At 37.6% G+C, this 21,323-nt stretch overlaps 1 protein-coding gene across 1 annotated transcript in view; it reads right to left on the reverse strand.

Moving 5' to 3' along the window:
* Nucleotides 1–1,063: 1,063 nt before the first annotated feature.
* Nucleotides 1,064–21,323, reverse strand: part of thsd7ba (thrombospondin, type I, domain containing 7Ba) — a 448,905-nt gene continuing 428,645 nt past the window's right edge. Inside the window, exons 25-27 of the mRNA XM_052026976.1 lie at nucleotides 15,295–15,487; nucleotides 2,773–2,860; nucleotides 1,064–1,353 (exon numbers count right to left, since the gene is read on the reverse strand). Coding sequence (XP_051882936.1) covers nucleotides 1,272–1,353; nucleotides 2,773–2,860; nucleotides 15,295–15,487 — 363 coding nt within the window. The 3' untranslated portion in view covers nucleotides 1,064–1,271. The remainder of the gene's footprint in view (nucleotides 1,354–2,772; nucleotides 2,861–15,294; nucleotides 15,488–21,323) is intronic.

The following is a 21,323-nucleotide window of genomic DNA, read 5'->3' on the forward strand; positions in this document are numbered from 1 at the left end:
TGTTAAGACTGTTCTCTTGAGGCTCACAAATGAAGATCAGTAAAAGCTTTGTTAATATTTGTTCTATGAATGGTACAACCACAGGAATAATGAAATAATTGTTTTCCAGGCAGCGGTCCAAACCCGTCGAATCAAATTTAAAGTAACCAATTATTTGTGCTCTCAATGCAATGAAACAATATGAAGATACCAACCCTCTGCACAAAGTTGGTTTAGTTTGTCATAAAACTTTCAGAAGAAAATAAAATTCATTACTTTACTGGCTTGTTCCACTTTAGATGTACAATGTGAATGGAAAACAATGGTTTATTTAATAGAAAAATCAGTGGAAAAAATATTTAGTCATTCTGTGAGCTCTCCCATTCAGTCTAGAGCCAACACATAATATCTACACTTGGTTGGTCATGTCTTAGGATCATAAGATTTGGAAATGGAACTGAAGGCAGAAGTATGTGAACAGTTTGTCATTGCAATTGGGGGAAATAAAACAGCTTCTCCTACTGAGGATTCTTGTTATTCTCTCAGGAACACTTTAATTTCTAATTAAATGTTAGGTCCTTTCTCGTGGGAGAAAAGACATTCATTACAAAATGTTCATTAAGGCTCCATGACCTAACTTTTTTTTGCATCTCTTTTCTGATAAAGCCTCGTACTTTTCTCTTTCAGAGTAAGTCACTTGAAAAGAACAAGCTTTGTGTGATATTGAAATCTTTGACACATACACTGTACATATTAGATTTTTGTTTGTTCAATAAATGCAAGAAATCGTGTTACACTAATATAGTGCAGTTCCACAGAATGTTCAAAAGTCTCTTTTCAGTTAGAGTACTTGTTGAGCAACATAATATTTATCCTCAGGAATGCATTTACAAATAGCAGATTGTAAATGCAATCATGTTTCATTTGGATTGTCGTCATACATTTGTACTGGAAATTCTATGCAATTTATTCCTTCACTTGTTAATATGAAAATTGAACAAGGAATGTTGTATAATCAGTCTTGGTATTCAGTTCATAAACTAAATATTTTAAAGAATGAGTACAATTCTTATCATTTTCAGTTAGGTTTGGCTTTCCGACTCACATTTCAATATAAAAACAGTTACAGTTTCTGAGAGTAATCCTCCCCTCTTCTCGGTCTATAAGATATTTCTCAAAACCATTCTTGAGGTTTGTCTTCTTCACTTGTGTTCGTGCGCTCACAAGGTTAAGGCTTCTGTCATCCTATTCATATCAACAGAACAAAGGTGAAGTCACTTCTCCTGAACCCATTACATGTCCATATCTCCATCATAGGCTAAAGTCAGAGGCTTCTGTTGTGGAGTGGGACGTGTCTGGTGTTTTGGTTTCTTGCTGCAAAAGGAAACCAAGGACAACAATGAATAACTATTCTCAAATGTTAACGTTGCTAGCAAACAGAGACATAGCTCAATAAGAACAGAAATCCACCTAGATTGTGAGCAGACCTGCCTAAACAATTCACAGGTAGACACAGGATTCACCTCAAAAAGTTTGAGTGAAATGGCAAGATTGTAATTTTTATTCCAACAATAAAGTGATTCCATACTAAGTTCAACAAATATCCAAATAATTGCAAACCTATTTCATAAAACTTAGCATCAATTTAGACGTACTAGAGAGTGGAATCAGAGGGGATATTTTAACTTTGGGGCTCTCAGCTGGTAACTCAGCCTGCATATGCAACTAAGGCATCCAAAAGCAACTTGTTACCACAGTATTGCCCAGCAGAAGGCCAGGTTTCAGGGCTGCAAAAAGAGAAGTGGGGTCAGCAGCAATCTAAACTATTTATATGGGATGTAGTGAGGCACCTGTGCTCTTTGTAACATTTTTTGTAAACTTACCTAGGAATGTGTGACAACTTTGGAGGCCTGTCTCTAACAGGATCCAGATTAGCCTAAATTCTTGATGTTTCACCCTGAACCACCTAGCTGTATGATCGTTATGAGGCAGAGGACTGCTATGATTTAATTCCTGTGCTGCCTGGTTCTGTCAGATGGAGACAATTCAAAGCCATGCTCATTCTTTATTTACATATGAACGTAATGTATTTCCATCTAATAGAGGGGTTCTGTGAGAGGATTTGGTTTAAGACATTAACTGTTTTGCGACTGCTTATGTTAACACTGGTATCATTTTCCAATAACCCAAATGAATTTTAATCTGTGTGGAATACCCATCTTTGTTTTGAAGGATGCTGCAAAGGAAATGAATTAATGCTTCCTTATCAGAGTTAAGCAGGAGTGTTGCAGGCAGATTTGGATTATCAGACTTATCAAAAGCTGATTGGTAGAGTCCAACAGTTGAATTTGTACAGCTGGAGCTGTAAGGTAAATCCAGTCTTCAGCATTTAACAATTATACTGATTTCATATTCTGTGGAGCGAGTAAGCTGACAGATTCCAATGAGCAATCTAGTACAATAAATTTTAAACAATTTAGTTTACCTCATTTTAGAACAGCATAGCACTAATTTATTGACTAATCTCCTATTATATTTGCTTCATAAAATATATTAATTTATAATATTCCCAAAATAAGTGCAGAAACAAAATACATGCTACTATTTGGTTGAAATGTTTTTGCAATCACAATATGGATCAGTCACTAAAATGCCCACACCCCCCGCCCCCAACCCCAAATTAAAATAAACATTTAGGGCACTTGCTTTCTGGACATTCTTTGCTACAAGAAAAAAATTAAAATTAATGTAATTGTATTGGAAATATGAAGTGTTTTGGGCTTCCATGCTTACCAGATGAGATACGACAGGACAGTAATGAAGATAATGAGGACCCCTACAGCAGCAGATATTCCGTAAACCCAGACCTTTGGCTTACCATCTGTTAAAGAAAATGAAAAAAAATGATAAAAGGTTTACATTTATTTAACATTTAAAATGCATGGTAGTTTTTGCAGCAGTCTACCAAGAATATAAATACATCGAAGGTGCTTCTGCCGTTGAAAGACTATTGTGAGGTGAAGAAATAGTTTGAAGTTTACATAGATATTTAGAATTTCTCTAAATAAGCACCAGATCCTGAGATATCACAGAATGTGCCAATGAAACAGCTGCAAAAGGAGCTCGCAGCTCAATAGAATCAATAAGCTGGAAAAAAATTAACCAGCAAGTTGAATAAAATGCTGTAATTTTCTCATTCCCATGACAACAATGGTTTGGAGACTGGTGTTCCATTATGGCCATTGAAAAAATAATTCCTTATTTTCCAAGAATAATAGTCCATGGATTTTGAAAGGGAAAATGGGTGGTGCAGTGAACTGGAACACAGTCATTTTACCACTGAGGCCCTGCATTTGAAAGTAACCAAGAAAGATGGTTAAATCCAATCCATTCAGCAGATGGGGCTAATACATAAAACAAGCTCATTAAACTGACAATTTCACACAGAGAAACCAAGCTGGTGAGGATAAAGGAAGAGTCATCACTGCCACAGTAAATAGTGCACTCTGAGATTTTGGGAAATTCTGCTGGATATGAAGAGCTCTATTATTTCACCCCCACCCCCCAAAAAATATAGCAATTGTGATTGGACTGATTTGAATATTCTGACAAGAATAAGAACAACACAAATTCTCACATACATTCGTTAACCTCCAATATACCTTCCATGTCATGCATCATTCTGATAAAAACCTATCTTTCATCAGAGGTGGGTAAATAAACCTAAAATTCTCTACCCATCACCACTGTAGGACCACTCCTGTTACAAGAACTTGTGCAATTTTAAGAACACTTTCTCATTATAACTAGGTGTGTATAATAACCATGACATTCCCAGCAGGTAGCACATTGAAAGGAAATATTTATGCAGAACGAGTTGTCATTATAATAATCCAGATGAAATTATGTATGTATTGGGTAACTCAGAAACCAGTGATGCAACATTTCTATTGTTCCTCTATGGTAGTGGCCACAAATAACATAGAGTGTACTTATTATAAGTTGTCCCAGGTGTAGTCACAATTTAGCACAACCAGGATAACCAGATCTTTTACAGTGCTGTGATAGACTGGGATGCCTGCAAGGAAATCCAAACTTACCTTTGAGCTCTTCCTCATTCACCCTTGCTAGCATTGTACTGCATTTCCTCTCCCCCCGACACACCCACCTCACTTCTGACCCAGAGACCCAGCTCTTGCCAAGCTTTTAATTCCCTCACTTCCCACAGTCTCTCCAAACTTCTTGAAACCACCTCCATTCCAAGCACCCAATCTCCTCCTCCGCCAACCACTTACCTGATTGCCAACCCAACCTTCTGTCTTGACTGCCTCAGCCTCCACTAGTAGCCAACTGTTCCAGATGATACCACTCATCTCTCCCATTTTCAACCACACACCCCTACCTCTAATGATAAGTCCTATGCCATTCCACCTGGACCAGGCTTACAACTACCATCCCTCCCTCCCCAATGACCCCATAAACATAGTAGAACCATAGAAAACTACAGACAGAAAACAGGCCATTCGGCCCTTCTAGTCTGTGCCGAAACATTATTCTGCTAGTCTCATTTACCTGCCCCCAGCCCATACCCCTCCAGACCCCTTTCGTCCATGTATCTATCCAATTTACTCTTAAAAGTTAAGAGCGAGCCCGCATTTACCACATCAGATGGCAGCCCATTCCACACTCCCACCACTCTTTGAGTGAAGAAGTTCCCTCTAATGTTCCCTCTAAACCTTTCCCCTTTCACCCTAAAGCCATGTCCTCGCGTACTTATCTCTCTTAATCTAGGTGGAAAGAGCCTACTTGCATTAACTATGTCTACGCCCCTCATCATTTTGTAAACCTCTATCATATCTCCCCTCATTCTTCTCCGCTCCAAGGATTAAAGTCCTAACATGCTCAATCTTTCCCTGTAACTTAACTCCTGAAGACCTGGCAACATTCTAGTAAATCTCCTCTGCACTCTTTCAATCTTACTGACATCCTTCCTGTAGTTCGGCGACCAGAACTGCACACAATAGTCCAAATTTGGTCTCACCAATGACTTATACAACCTCACCAAAACATTCCAACTCCTATACTCAATACTTTGATTTATAAATGCCAGGATGCCAAAAGCCTTTTTTACAACCCTGTCTACCTGTGACTCTACTTTCAGGGAATTATGTATCTGAACTCCCGGATCCCTTTGTTCCTCCGCACTCCTCAGTGCCCTACCATTTACTGTGTATGTCCTCCCTTGACTTGTCCATCCAAAATGTGTCTTGGGTGACACATTTTAGAATGAAAAAACATTATATTTAATTCTCTATGTTAATCATATAGGTATGTCTAAACTTTATTTTGTACTCTATATAATATGTTCTTTGCTTCCAGAAACACTTCTCCTGAGAATTCTTAAAGGGATTGGCTGCTCATCCAGTTTGATGATGTCTGTCGCATAAACTGATCCATGATACAGCAAGCATCAAAAGATGGAATGTTCTTGCAGAAATCATTAAGTCTTTCTGAAGAGTCATCTTCCAAGTCAGCCTCTAATCTGCTTGCTTTATTATTGACTGCAAATTCTGCCTTTCACTTGACATTCCCAACATGAACTTTTCCAATAATTAACTATAACAGCAGAACTCAGAGAGAAAGTTGTTGTTTAACTACCAATGACTTCTTTTTTCCCCACTTGTTTATATCTAAATCATCTTTGAATCTCAGAAGTAACATGTTCTAAAAGATTCCCATGGAACAGAATGTATCAATGTAAAAAGAAATCACCTGGCCTGACCAGAACTAATTCATTTGTTGTCAATTTCACTGCTATTAACACCAATGGAGTCAAAATTATTCATAAATAAAAGCTGTAGCAACTACTATATTAAGAATTTAAACAAGAGAGTTTTATATAATCTTTGATTTGCAATACAACTCAACAGCTAAATAGCAGCTCTACATAGGGAAAGTAATGTGGCAAACAATATTCTCTGTAAACAGCATAATCTGTAATGTAATAGAACAGTAAGTCTCCACCACTTCCTCTGGTCAGCTGTTTTAAATGTACATAGGGATATATGCATTCAACACAGTGGCTAACTGCAATGTAGTTGGAAAACAAATACAACACAAGCAACTAGATCAGAGTCCAAAATTGTGATTATGAAACAGAACTATGGTAACAAGATGTAACATGACAACAATAGTCCAGCAAGTACAATTCCATTGCACTCTTAAAAGAACAATGCTAATCTGTTGTGACTGTCTATATCCAGTGTGTCAGAGATGGTTGGGATGACTGTACTTTTCCAGCTTGTATTAAACTAAAGACATTGTAAAGACATTCGGAAAACTTAAGCAAAAATGTAAACTCACATTCAACTGTTTTCCAAAAAGGAGAAGCAAAGAGAAAATGTCAGCTGCATTATTTTATGAAGGGAGAGAAAGGTTTCAATCTTTTCTACATCTGGAAAATATGTGAGTCAGAGAATAAAAGTTCTGACAAGATCTTCAAAAAACTTCAGTAAACGGCTTGAGCCAAAATTGAATCCTTGGATCGACGGATACGAGTTTCAAAGCTAGATGGGTCTATTGACAAAACACAACCAGTATAATCAAGTGCAAGGAAATGGATAAAAGGAACATAGCCAAATCATTTGGGGCCCAGCATATCCTTTGATTGGAGATGAGGAGCTCAACTATAAAACAAACTATGGATAATTTCACTATGGATAACGACTAGAAGAAACCAAACATAAACTGAATGATCTGATGGAATGGCTGGAAGCTTTGAGGATTTTAAATATCACATTACTGTTCAGCTCCATATGAAACCAGTCAGCCATTCCCACATAAAGTACAAACTGAGTTGAAGATAAGACTTGGAAGCACAAGAGGTGGAGTAGAATGGGGGTAACAGCCAAAGTTACTAAACTGGGAGAATGGATTGACTCCATTGTGGTGATTAAGATGGATTAGGATGTGCTTAGATGTAAAAGACTTAAATAATCCACTATCCAACTTTAACCTTGGAATAAATTACACCAATACTGGCAGAGGCCAAAATCTTCAGCAAACTTGATGGCAGAAAAAGGTATTGAAATCTAAAACTCGATGAGAAATCTTTACTATTAACAACATTTAACACAACATTTGGATGATGCATATTCCTAAGGTCTGTCTTTAGTCCTTAGAGTCAGGATATGTTTCATCACCAGGTGGATAAGGCAAATAGACAATGCAAGGGAGTAGTAGGCATAGCAAATGACATTCAGATATATGGTGTGGATAACAGAGCTTATGAGATGATGGCAAAAAACAGAAAGGCTGGCCAGAAATAAAATTTTAATGCAGGTCCTCCTGACATTACGGCAGTGTTCCATTCCTGTGAACTGTTTGTAACCCATGAACCAAGTTCCCACCCAGAAGAAGATGCTTGCAGCCCCACAGTAGATGGCAAAAGCATCCCACCAGTCATTTGTATGTACAAGTTGCACATAACTCAAGCATTCATAAGCTGGGGAGGATATGTGAATGCATCATTAAGGAAGAGTATATTAGCTCTTTAGAATGGTATATACAGTTAAGCCAAGCTCAGATAAAAGCAACAAAGGGCAGGAAAGAATTGAGAAGATTTCCAGGTTTAATTCAAGACATGAATTCTTTCATTCCTCACATCACAGAAATACAGCAAACCTGAGAGACTAATGAAAAAGAAGGTGCTAAATGCCAAGTGCTCACAGTCCATTGACATGAGTTTTCCTGAGATGATCCTGTTCTACTAGTGCAGAGAGAAAAAAAACTGTCATTTTGAAGGTAGATGCAGGAAGATGCCTTTACTAAAGGCTCAGCAGCAGCACCAGTACAAGATGACAAGCTGATAAAGCTGATAGCATTTGCTACTAAAGCACTCATGTCAGCAGAAATACGATATGCATAGAATATCTACAGAATGAGAACTACTAACTGTTGTATATGGATGCGTGGTGTTCTCTAACTATGGAAGAAAATTTATAGCACAAAGTGATAATTGATCCCTCGACCAAATGCAGAACCAAAAGCTATGAAGAGAGCCATTAAGACCAGAAAAATTACTCTTGAGATATCACAGTTTTGATTTTACACTGAATTACAAATAAGGAAAAGAAATGCTGCTAGCAAGTACACATTATGTCTGTCACTAAAGGAGAAGCACGAGATAAGAGTGTACTTTCAGATACAGATCTAACTAGTAAATGCATCATCTAAATTGAGTAAGATCAAAGAGATCAACAAAGATAAGGAGTTATAGATGCTTTCTCAGCAAGTGATTCCAGAATGGCCTAAAAAGATGAAAGGAACTACCTGGTGTCCTACTGGTTAGATCCAGATATCCAAACAGTTACAAGTAGGATTCAGTAGATCATTAAAGCCAAAGCCACACTGGAAGGAGAATCGGAAGCTGAGAACTACGTCATCTATGGACTGGATTAATGTCTACAAAGATATGGAGAGAATGTTATCAACGTGAAATGTATGTCAGAAAAATACAACAAAATAAAGAGGTAATGGTTTTGGATCTGCCACCTCAGACATGGCAATTAGTAAGAGCTCATTTGTTCACACACAAGCAAGAATGATATTTTCTGGTTGTAGGTCACTACCTCAATTTCACATTCATAAGAAATGTGAAAGCTACAACAATTACCAGCACAGTATGAATTCTGAGAAAATGGCAAATGAAAATGGAACTTAATTCACTCCTGGAGAATTGGGAGAGTTTTCAGTGGAAAACAGGCTCACTATTTTGATCTCTTCCCCACACTGTCCAAGAAGGCACTGTTGCACAGACACATCCAAACATCAAGAATACTCTTATCAAATGCAGACAGAAGCAAAATAAAAGACCCAGACCTGACATGCAATCGCCAGTTGAACTGTTGAATGGCAGAAAGTACAACTTAACTTTGCCAAGGTAAATATATTTCTCACAACACCAAGAAGAAATAAGATGATGGCTGACTGATGTACAGGTTAAACAGGCCAACACTACAACAACCACAGCATTATCCGAGTTGTAGAGTGGATAAGCAGTGCATGAACAGAATCCAGTTATGAAAACCTGAATCCAGGTAAAGTTATCAATAAGGCTGAAGCCACTGGGCCACACACCATTGAATGCAAGACAGACCAACAAAAGAAATGAAACTGACTAGTCCACAGTAGAAATGATGAAGCAGGGAGTATGGACAGCAACCATCAAGAGAGTGCAACTTCCATAACAAGTTAATAGCACCAAATCACCAACACTATGCACCAATTATCACATTTAAATCCATTAAATGGAGACATAGCATGGACGTACTACCTGAGTGAATCATTGTAAATAATTCTTTAAAAGTATGATAAATAGTAGTACATTAAATTTTAAAATAGATATTTTCTATCACTGACAAGTGTACATCCCTAAATGTGACTTGATAATGTGGGGGTGAGAACTGTGTGTCTTGCTCAACCATTTCAGGTGGCACTTCAGCTGTCAATCACATGGACTAGGTTAAGAGTCACATCTAAGCTAGGCCAGGTAAGGATGGCACATTTCCTCAGCTGTAAGAAACCAGACTGACTTTAGAACATTTCAGTACTTTCATAGTTGTCACTGCTAATCGTTATGGTCATTATTATTAATAATAGAATTTAAGGTCCACAGCTGCTTTGATGGGATTTGTACTCAGGTCCCTGGATTGTTAAGCCCAGCCTCTACGATCACTCTGTATTTGCCAGTAGCATTTTCCTGTTTCATCTAAGTTAAAAGTTTTAAGCAAGTAGATAAAAAAGTTAAAGAAAATCGTTTATTATTGCAAGTAGACACAATGTATGTATTGTTATAGGTACAAATTAATACATTATTATTGTACTACACTCTCTCTAGTGCATTGAATTCTATGTAGAAAACACACATTATATCTCTCAGCAAACCTATAAACTGAAAATTAAAATAATGTAAGCCAAAGAGGTGAGTGAAATGATGTAATTAAGAATTAAATTCTGGGAACAACTGAGTGTAACACTGTTGTTGGAAGAGCCAACTCTCAGACAACATATCAAATTGAGGCCTGTCTACTAACAAAAGGTGCCAGGGCGCTATTTTGAAGATGAGTGAGTTATCTCCCATGTCCTGGGCAATATTAGGTCTTCACTCAACATTACTGAATCAACTATAATGCCAATATCATGTTGCTATTTGTGAGAGTTTGCTGTGTGCAAATTACCTGCATTTCGAAAATAATGATTACAATGTATAAGCTCTGCATGGGGTGTGCTTTGTGGTGTTCTGAAGAGAAAGCTAAAGGTGCAATGTAAATCTGTCTTCCTTCCCTGGAAAGCTACTTTGTATTAGACTTGTGTGTGCCCCCAGTTTGAATTCTTGGTTGATTGAATAAGTAATAACCTGTTAACTGCAAATTGTGAAAATGTAATAGAGTTTCTAATGGAAATTACAGCCTTGGTACTCTGGATGTCAATTTACTCCATGTAATAAAAAATATATGTAACTAAATAAATGTCAGCCAGAAGAATGAAAGGAACAAAGCAATAGTGATAAAAATTAGCTATGTCATTATCAAAACAAACAATGCAATAGAAACAATTTTTTGACAGGATGCCTTTCCATATTGCCCTTTTGTATCATTAGATCAATCTTTCAGGTACATGAAGAGATAAAATGAGTGTTCTATACAGAACATAGTGCACAATTGAGTGATAAAGTACAATGGTACAATATTTATGAACATGTCCACATCCTACCATTTGTTTTCCACTAAGTATCACGGGTGTGGTCTCTAAGTCATCCAAGATGGACATTTCTGAATATCCATCGTTACTAAATCAAACCTATTTTTTCACTTTTGTATGCAAGTTTTCACTAAATACAGCCTGGTCTGCATAGAGAGAAAAAAACTCTATCCCACCTCAACAAAATAACTTAGCTTTTTCAGAGAACTCCACTCTTTAGCGCATCAATTAAATTGAACTTAACAACTTTCTCTGTAGCTTTTCTGAATGAAATTGTCAGCTTAATTTTCATTTTTTCTCAAGCTGTGGATGGCTTTCCAAATTAACTAGCAATTGTCATGTACCCACACTATTGACTTCATTTGTTTTTAAAAATTCATTTACTGGGAGTGAGCATTGTTTGCAAAGTCAGCATTTATTGTTCATCCCTAATTGCCCTTGAGAAGATGGTGGTGAGCAACTTTGCCCAGCCATTGTTCTTCTGATAATTGACACACTGACATTACTAGTCAGGAAACTACAGGAATTAAAGCCAGGAACAATGAAGGAATGTTGATATATTTACAAGTCAAAACATTCTAAGACTTGGAAGGGAAACACATGTGCTATGCTGCCCTCACCCTTCATGATGAAAGAGGCTGCAGGTTTGGGTGATGTTGTCAGAGCACCCAAGGTGTTACACTTTCTTAACGTCACAGCTACAAACATTCTGGATTAGATTTACATGTACGAGTGCACATTCAATTATCACCTTTCAGCGGAAAAACTTTCCCTTTCACAAAAATTCAGAATCCTGGAATGACCTGCTCATACAGGTTACCTTTGCAGTAATTGTTATACGATTGATCTAGCAGACAATAATGACAGCTAACCAAAAAGCAGTAATCAAAAAAAACAAAATACATAAATGATAAAGAATACTTTTTTAAAATTCACCTACATGCAAAAGCTACATTTACATGCACCATATGAATGTGAATATTGATTATATACCCAAATATAGTGTGTATAGTTAATTTTTCCAGTACTTATCAGTAACACTGTAAGCCACAAGTGGCTAGCGGGAAATGTAAGGAGCAACAATGGCATAAAACCTCACTACATCCCTTAGGGATTTTTTAAAAAAATAAGGAGCAGCAATAATGTCATTTCATTGCACATATTGCAAGTATTAACTTAAAATTTATATTTCTTGTAAGATAAAACCGCTTCAGAATAATAATGGACTTTGCTCTTTCTACGTGGCTTTATCAGTACCAAAATGACAATGCAGTGATGAATTTATATTGAGGACATTTTCAAGAGTCAGTGCCTCTAGGAAGCAGCATCCATCACTAAGGGCTCTCACCATCTGGCACATGCTCTCTTCTTGTTACTACCATCAGAGAGGAGGTACAGGAGCCTGAAGACCCAAACTCAATTCAGAAACAGCTTCTTCCCCTCTGCCATCAGATTTCTGAACAGTCCATGAACCCATAAACAATACCTCATTTTTCTTTTATTTTGTGCTATTTATTTACTTTTGTAATTTATAATAATTTTATGTCTTTGCACTGTACTGCTGCTGCAAAACAACAAATTTCACATCATATAAGCCAGTGATAATATATCTGATTCCAATGAAAGAGAAACTGAGCAACATGTGTGCCTTTATGACTTACATATGCATGAGGTAAACTTCCGATAATTATGTCACTTCCCTTGTTACTAGTGAAGACAGAATACACTGACTAATTTGTATTTGAAACATATTGTTGTTATTGTTTTACTTTTAAAGTATCATGCATATTTATGTATCCTTTAATGGATTTTTTTCCATTAAAACATACATAAATATGGATACAAAATCTTATTGTGACCTGCCCAAAATCTCCTATGAAGTTTTAATCTGGTGCTGAAATGAATTATTTGAAAGAGTGAAAGGGATAGTGTAGATCAGTCCTTTCCAATGGATATTAATGAAGACTACAGGAATGCTTATGTTGCCACCATTTCAGCAGTAAGTATTCATTTTAGTAAGAATAATACTATGTATATTTGTGCAATAAATGTAATTGTACAAACATTATCACCATTTGGTGCTAAAGCTTTCTCTTTCATGAAATTTTGGAATCCTGGAGTGAACTGCTCCAACAGGTCACTTGTTGCAATCATGGTATATATCGACTGATCTAGCTAACTATCGTGATGCACCCTCATCCTTATAATATTGTCAAGATGCTGACAGCTATGGTACACACTATTTTCATAGATAAGCAATAACCAAAGAAATAGAATACTCACGATAATTAAAAACATTGGCATCTGCTGTTTTTTTATCAAGAAACATATGAAAGGTTTATGCACCAGCATAATGAATGGCTTTAGCAATGGAAGTGAGGCTTACCCCTCCTTCCCTCCACCCATCACACCCTCCCACCCCAGGAAAACAATACTTCTATATATTCCTCTTCCTAAATTCCTGTTCAGTAGCTGAAAGCAGGTTGGGTGGGCTATTTCAGCATCCTTGTTGAATAAGTATTTGTGATAAGAGTATTGCAATCTCTGTTCAAGATTGAAGGATCAATCATTTCCTCCAACAAGCTTTGGAAACATGGTGTTATCACTTCTCATAATCTTCTGTCAGTGGATGTCTGGTTAGAAAGACTGTTAGCATGATAGCCATGAAGCTATAGCACCTCATCAAAAACGGAGGTAAGAGGGAAGCCTCAAGAGTAGACAGTCACATGAACACTTTATGTTTAATAAGTTACTGTTAGTAGGATTTTCAGTCTATTGATATCATTTTGTTGTAAATGAACAGGAAGAAGAAGTATGGGCGTATGGACAATATATGACTGAGTGCATTCTGTTCATGTTGACTGTTAGGCAGAGCTGTGCAATGGGTAGATGTAAAGTGGGTTCTTCTGGCGAAATAGTTAGCCTGAAGTGAGCAATACCAGAAACAGTCAGACACTGTCTTGATAATATCTGTGTCTTAGTGACCTCCCAAAACTGGGGATGGGTTGGCTGAGCATGAGGAACTGTTGCACCATACCTGTCCTCCTCATCGAAGGATACAGCAGTTGGAATATTTTCTGGAGATACAAAAAAATTATTTTGAACTTTGAAATAAAACAAATATCTTTTTAGCTTCTTTTTAAGATAGAGAACATAGTGAACAGTAGGGCCCTAGGGAGTGTTGTAGAACAGAGGCATCGCAAGTCAGCTGGATGGTGAAGAAGGCTTTTGGCATACTGGCCTTCATCAGTCAGAAGTTGGGATATAATGCTGCAGTTATACAAGACGTTAGTGAGGCCGTATTTGGAATACTGTGTTCAGTTTTGGTCACCCTACTATAAGAAAGATGCTATTAAGTTGAAAAGAGTGTTGAGGAGATTTACGAGGATGTTGCCAGGACTCAAGGGACTGAGTTGTGGAGAGAGGTTGAGCAGGTTGGGACTTTATCATTGGAGCGTAGGACAATGAGGGGTAATCTAATAAAAGTGTATAAAGTTATGAGCGGCAATAGATAGGGTGAATGTACATAGTCTTTTTTCCAGGGTTGGGGAATCAAGAACTAGAGGGCATAGTTTTAAGGTGAGAGGGTAGAGACTTAATAGGAACCTGAGGGGTAACTTTCTCACCCAGACAGTGGTCAGTATATGGAATGAGCTGCCAGAGGAAGTGGTTGAGGCAAGTACATTAACAACATTTAAAAGGAACTTGGACAAGTACATGGCTTAGAGGGATATGGGCCAACCGCAGGTAACTGAGATTATCATAGATGGGAACCTTGGTCGGCACGGACCAGCTGGGCCAAAGGGTCTGCTGTATGACTCTATAACACAGAGCATATTGAGAGCTGTGAACATTGCATTCTGAAATGTATGGGAGTCCTTTAACTTGAAATCTGAAGGCCGGACTCTCACTTATTTTTCAGGGGTTGTTTAGATATTAAAGCTACAGAAGGAAACAGACAGGTAGAGGTCACTGCCAGAAGTATCACCTAGGTCCCGATGAGAACATCAAGGATGAGTTGTAAATTCTGAGAAATGCCCCACCATCTCACCACTACATTCCCTCATTTCCGCCACAACCACTGCTCGCAGCCCCTCCTGCTCAACCAGCTCTGCCTTCTTGGCTAACACCACCCCCCCCCCCCCCCGCCACCAAAAATGTGTAATATTATAGGAGCAGGCCAAACATAGTGTCCTTTCCATTGCAAGTTAACACCATTATTTTTCTTCATAGAAGCAGAAACCCCACCTATAGGAGGTGCAGCACATAATGTGGTTTTCCTATTGGACCCTCACTCAAAGTCTACAAGATTATTGAATCTCAGGATTATTGAATTTCTAATCTGCCATCATGTTTATTTAGGCATTTTTCCCCAAAAATCTCAGCTGGAATGCATGGATTCCAGGAGTAATCCTGTTCCTATTTCAGTTTCCTCCTCTATCCTTTAAACAAATGCCTAATTTATCTTTAAATACTGACCAGGCAATTTCAGTAACAAATGCCCCGATCTCACAACCTTTTCCCTCTTGCTTAGTTTGTTAATATAATTATTACCTGGATCAAAAGGATCAATGGACCATCCTTTAAAAAAAGCCTGGAATTTTGAATTGCTCAGTTTGTTCTTTCCCACGTTGGTTTTAACATCAGCTTTCTTCTCCTCAGGCATGGGGATTTTAGCACAGTAATCAAGAAATCCATAAGGAGTCATTACTTCCACGAAACCTTTTTCACAGCCACACACACCTCCCTGAGGATTGATTACAGCACATCAATTATTAAACATCATAAGGATAGATTTCGGATCAGGTTGGAGCAAACATACCTTCTTGTATAAAGCAAAGAAATATTAACAGGTTAGAAATAGGTTTCATTTCATCAACCCTCATTCAACTATTATACAAACATTGTTGAGTACCAAATACACCATAAATTTCCACTGATATTCAGATATTTTGAGTTATTCTGTCATTTTAATTCATCAACATGAGCAAAACGTATTGGAAAGTTTGTGCTAAACTGAATTTTCAGATAATTTAGACTGAGCTTTTTCGAGCAGAGGATACAATGAAAAATGTATTTTCACAAGGTGAGATTAATTGAGGTTTGTGTGACAATGAAGTGATTAATTCAATTTATGCACCTCCTTTATCATGTTACTGGCAGAAAGAAGAAGAATTTTATTCTTGAATGTTGCACATCAACTAACAAACCATTCTAGAAATTTGCAAAATTCCTGTAGAGATACATCTGACTTACACATATGCTACAAAAGTATCACACAAGGATGAACTAGTGCTAATACTAAATACTTAGATTCAAAGTATAAATAAAAATGAAGGTTCATAGCATGTGGAATGCAAGTACCAAGGCAGCAGAGATGCCAATATCCAAGTGCTCGCCATTTTGTGTTTTTCATAGGCTGTAGGTATCAGCAAGAAGGCCTGCGTTTGACTCCCTTTCCTACTTACTTTTGATGTGGTTAGATGCTCTCCTGAACCCTTATAAGCCATGTGCTGAAGGTATCCCCATATTAGTTAGGTAGGAAGTTCCAGACTTTGACTCAGCAATGTAAAAGAACAGCAATATATTTCCAAGTTAGGATAATCTATGGCATGCAGAAAACATTCAGGTGGTGATGTTCCCATGCACCTGCTGCCTTTGTAGATCGGGGAGATAGAGGTCAGATGATTGGGCAGAAATGCTAATGAACCCTTGATTAATAACTGCCATGCATTTTGTAGATGGAATGCAATGCAACCAGTGGCAGGAAGATTTAATAATACGATGCTGATTGATTAATGTTAATCTGCTGGGGTTTTGTCCTGAATGGTGCTGAGCTTTTTCATTGTGGATGGTTCTGCATTCAATTAGGCAAGTAGAGATGACACACTCCTGATGTGACCTATAACAAATTTGGTGATCCAAAAGATGAGTCACTTTTGAGAGAATATCCATATATGTGCCTGAATTTACTCTTCAAGTGTCCGAAACTTGAACACAAATATCTGGGCGAAAGCACCAACATAATATTGACAGGATGTAACACTGTCAGAGGTTCTGTCTTTCAGCTGAGATCTTAAACCAAAATCCTGTCTACTCTCTCAAATGGATGTAAAATATACTATTGTACAATTACAAAGAAGATCAGAGGGATGATTTAGACAACAGATTATCTGAGCTTTACCACACTGATATTCATGAGGACTTGCTGTATGTAAATTGGCTGCTGTGCCTCCTACACTGCAGCAGTTAGTTAATTTTTTAAAAAACTTAAGTTGTTGGAGTATCCTGAATGGCACTAGATAAATGTGCCTGTCATTCATTTTCTTGTGATCGCTTTGAGAGCAGCAGGAATTACTTGATTGTGTAAAATCCCAGGTGAATATATAAAAATCAAGAGCTTTATTCCATTGATTTAAAGGAAAGTTACAACACTAATAACAATAAACCTACCTTTCAAAATAAAATGTTTGTTGCCAAACCACCACAGATCTAATAACGGTATAGATCAGAGAGTTTAATTCAATCAAAGTGAGAGGCATTACAATGATGAAAAGTCTAGACAGGAAAGTCTTCACAACCACTGCAGCACTTATTCACATCAAATGAAAAGGTTCATGTAAACCTTATTTAAAATGGAATATAGGTGTTAATAAAAGGATGAAAATGGCTGACTTTTGCAACTGTTAATATGCACATTCTAATGGCTTCTATTTCATCTCAGATATTCATGGTACAAACGAGCATCTGATCTTATGTTTAAACCAATCCACTTTTTTATTGCTGATAGGTAACAAAGTGTAGCAGTTGTGCAAGGACTTTCAATGGATTGCAACACCAGATTACGTGAATTGTGGTCAATCGTTGCTTTATACGGTATCTTTACTACCTTCCTTCTACTTGATTTTATTAAATAACGGTATCATCTTACAAATATATATAATTCTAAACACACATGTATGTTATGAATAATATATATGCAGAAAAATGCAACATATATAGTATAATGTTTATACGGTACGGTAGCGTAGCGGTTAGCACGACGCTATTACAGCGCCAGCGATCGGGGTTCGATTCCCGTCGCTATCTGTAAGGAGTTTGTACGTCCTCCCGTGTCTGCGTGGGTTTCCTCCGGGTGCTCCGGTTTCCTCCCACATTGCAAAGACGTACGGGTAGGTTAATTTGGGTTTAAAATGGACGGCACAGACTCGTTGGGCCAGAAGGGCCTGTTACCACGCTGTAAATAAAATTTAAATTTAAATAAATTCCCTAATGATGTTACACAGGGAGAAATAAAATATTGCTTCATAACAATGGAGATATTTATGCTTGAAATAAAAGTTGAAACTACTTGGAACACTGCTTTTATTTTTGGTTTCCAGATTCAGCAATTTTTTTTGCTTTATGAAAATTTAACATTATTGTTTTTTTACTCTTGCAGTGAATAGAATTCTACTAATCATTATATTGTGCCAACCATAAATTGATGGTATGGTACATCTAGGGCATTAAGTGATGATATATGTACTAGGTGAAAAGGGTAAAAAAAAGTGTAACCAAATCATTTCTTGGCTTAAGGCATCTGAGTTTTGAGGAGAGGTGGAAAACCTTTGAATTATTTATTCAGGAGGAGAAAGCTCTGCAATTCTTTTCCCCAAGTGTTCTAGGTTCTTAAGAAACTCGATTAGACAGAATCTACAGCAAAGAAACAGGTCACTCATACAATTTAATTTATGCAGTTATTTACATTTCATGCAAGTCTTATCCCACTATACCCCCACATCCTATTTTTCACTTTTGTTCATATCAGCCATCTGCTTCAACTGCTGGGAGCAACATCCACATACTAAGCACATTCTTTGCAAAGAAATTCCTCCCTTTTTAAAAAATTGAGGTGTTAGTGCCCACACTGCAAGTAGAAACAAGTTCTCCATATCAGGACTTCAAGACCCTTTTTAACCTTCAAGACCTCTACCAGATCCCCTCTTTACCATCTCTTTTCTGTACCAGGACCTCCTGCCTTTAGGTAACACCTGCAAATTTTAATGCCACATCTCCATTTTCCTTGTCAAAGGTATTATTTGTTTGGCAAATAACTGTGGCCTTAGAATTAATCAAATGATCTCAATAATGAGCAAGATACTGTGGTGGAAATAGTGAGTCAGATCTTGCTTGACTTGGCCCACACTTCTACCATAATTTCCACAGCTGCACTTACATTTGGGGGCCTGGATGTCTTATCAAACTCGAAGCCTTACTGTTGCACTTATCTCATAGAATAGACCAGACTACAAACAGTGACTAGATCATTGAGTGAAGAACCTGAGCCCCAATCATAAAATCATAGTCACAGAGACCATAGAAAGCATCCTATCCAGATGCATCATGACTTGGTATGGCAACTACTCTGCCCAGGACCGCAAGAAACTGCAGAGAGTTGTGGACATAGTCCAATGCGTCATGGAAACCAGCCTCCCCTCCGTGGACTCTGTCTTTACCTCTCGCTGCCTTGGCAAAGCAGCCAGCATAATCAAAGACCCCACCCAGGTTATTCTCTCTTCTCTCCTCTTCGATCAGGTAAAAGATACAGGAGCCTAAGGGCATGTACCACCAGGCTTCAGGACAGCTTCTATCCCACTGTGATAAGACTATTGAGCAGTTCCCTTACACGATGAGATGGACTCTGACCTCACAATCTACCTAGTTGTGACCCTGCACCTTATTGCACTGCACTTTCTCTGTTGCTGTGACACTTTACTTTGTACTGTTATTGTTTTTACCTGTACTACCTCAATGCACTCTGTACTAACTCAATGTAACTGAACTGTGTATTGAATTGACCTGTATGATTGGTATGCAAGACAAGTTTTTCACTGTACCTTGGTACAAGTGACAATAATAAACCAATACCAATACCAATAGAGACATCGAACACAGAAACAGGCCGTTTGGCCCACTGAGTCTGCACCAACCATCAATCACCCATTTACACTAATCATACCTCAACCCCATTTTTTATTCTTCCCACAGTCTCATCAACTCCCCCCCCCCAACATTCTACCATTCACCTACAAATTAGGAGCAATTTATAGTAATCATTTAACTAAAAACCCTAATAGTCAGCTTGTACTGTCAAAGATCTTTACAAACATCTCTAAATTTAGAATCAGCTGATTTTTTAATAATTATTTGTCTATTTCAAGAAATTCTGTAACATAAAATAATACATTGATTAAACAAAAACACATTCTTCTAATATAGATTACATCTTCACTTGGCCTTTCCTGGTTAGTGAACCATTCAATTAAATATAATAAAGCCATGGCTGGCATAAAAGAAAACAGTCTGAATACAAAGTAAAGCCAGCCCCTCAGCTTAGCATTATTCCTGGACTCAAGTGTGAGATCTGGGTGCAGAGGTCAAGAACGTATTGACCCATGTGATGCTGTTAGATAGTAGCTGAGTCAGGCTGTGTCAGGTCTTGAGCATCTTGTAGCACTGAGGGGAGCCAGTGGAGGTTGGCAAGGTCAGAAGTGAGCAAGTGGGATGTTAAGAGAGTATTAGAAATTTTCATTCTGCAAAGATAGAAAAACCTGCAGGGAAAATATTGGAGAGAAATATCTATGAAGTTTTCAATAAAATGTTGTCCATATTCAGTGCTCATCAGATATTTTATTGCCTTTCAAAAGAGGAAGATACTTTTCTAAGGTCCTTAGTGTTTTAGTTTGCTGATTAGCTTTGCTCATCAAAACTGACAGTAAATCTATGTTGTCATCATTGTTTAGCCATAAATATTTTGGTTAGTCTTTTCTACACAGTCTCCATTGCATGGACATCCTTGCTGTGTAGAATCCACTTCACCTGGGATTGTACTGCTGTGGGGAAGAAAGGAATTAAGAAGCCTATTTAATTTTTTAAAACATTTTAAAACTTTTCATGTGTTCAGTTGATTTTATATTTTGATTTTTATTTTAAATAAATGAACAGGATGTATAAGTTCAGGTGTGACTGTGCAGATATTGAGCCAAGTAGGAACATTCCATTTGTCATTATCTCTTGGAATTTTCATTCTGAAACCTACTGAGCCTTTTGATTTTTTTTGCCACGAACCTCCACTGTGGTACTTTAAAACATCTATTTAACCTATCAATATGCCATTGGAAAACCCAGAGGAAACTTACGTGGTTAGGATGCGAACTTGCAAACTCTATTTAGACAGCACTTGAGGATCAGTTCAAATCCAGCTCTAACTGCTGCACCACCATGCCACCCACCCACTGTGCCACCCTCAACTCAGAAATGTTTCATGATCACGTCCATGATTTAACTTTATTCAGCTTTGTAATCATAAAAAAAGAAACTGAAAATACTATGAAAATAAGAGTTTGAGCTTCCTCAAACAAAGTGGATCCACACCTTCAATATATTATCACCAGGGGGCAGTAAAAGTCTGTTTATAGTGAAAACAATCTTGATCACGTGTTACTTCTTTTATTCATTGGCCAGCTCTAGTTGTTTTGGGGAAGCTTGTTGTAGGCCTTTTTATATTGGCCTTCATTGTTCAAAATTATATTCTGCAGTAA

Source organism: Pristis pectinata, chromosome 1 (genome assembly GCF_009764475.1).
Source record: "Pristis pectinata isolate sPriPec2 chromosome 1, sPriPec2.1.pri, whole genome shotgun sequence".
Classification (NCBI taxonomy): Eukaryota; Metazoa; Chordata; class Chondrichthyes; order Rhinopristiformes; family Pristidae; genus Pristis; species Pristis pectinata.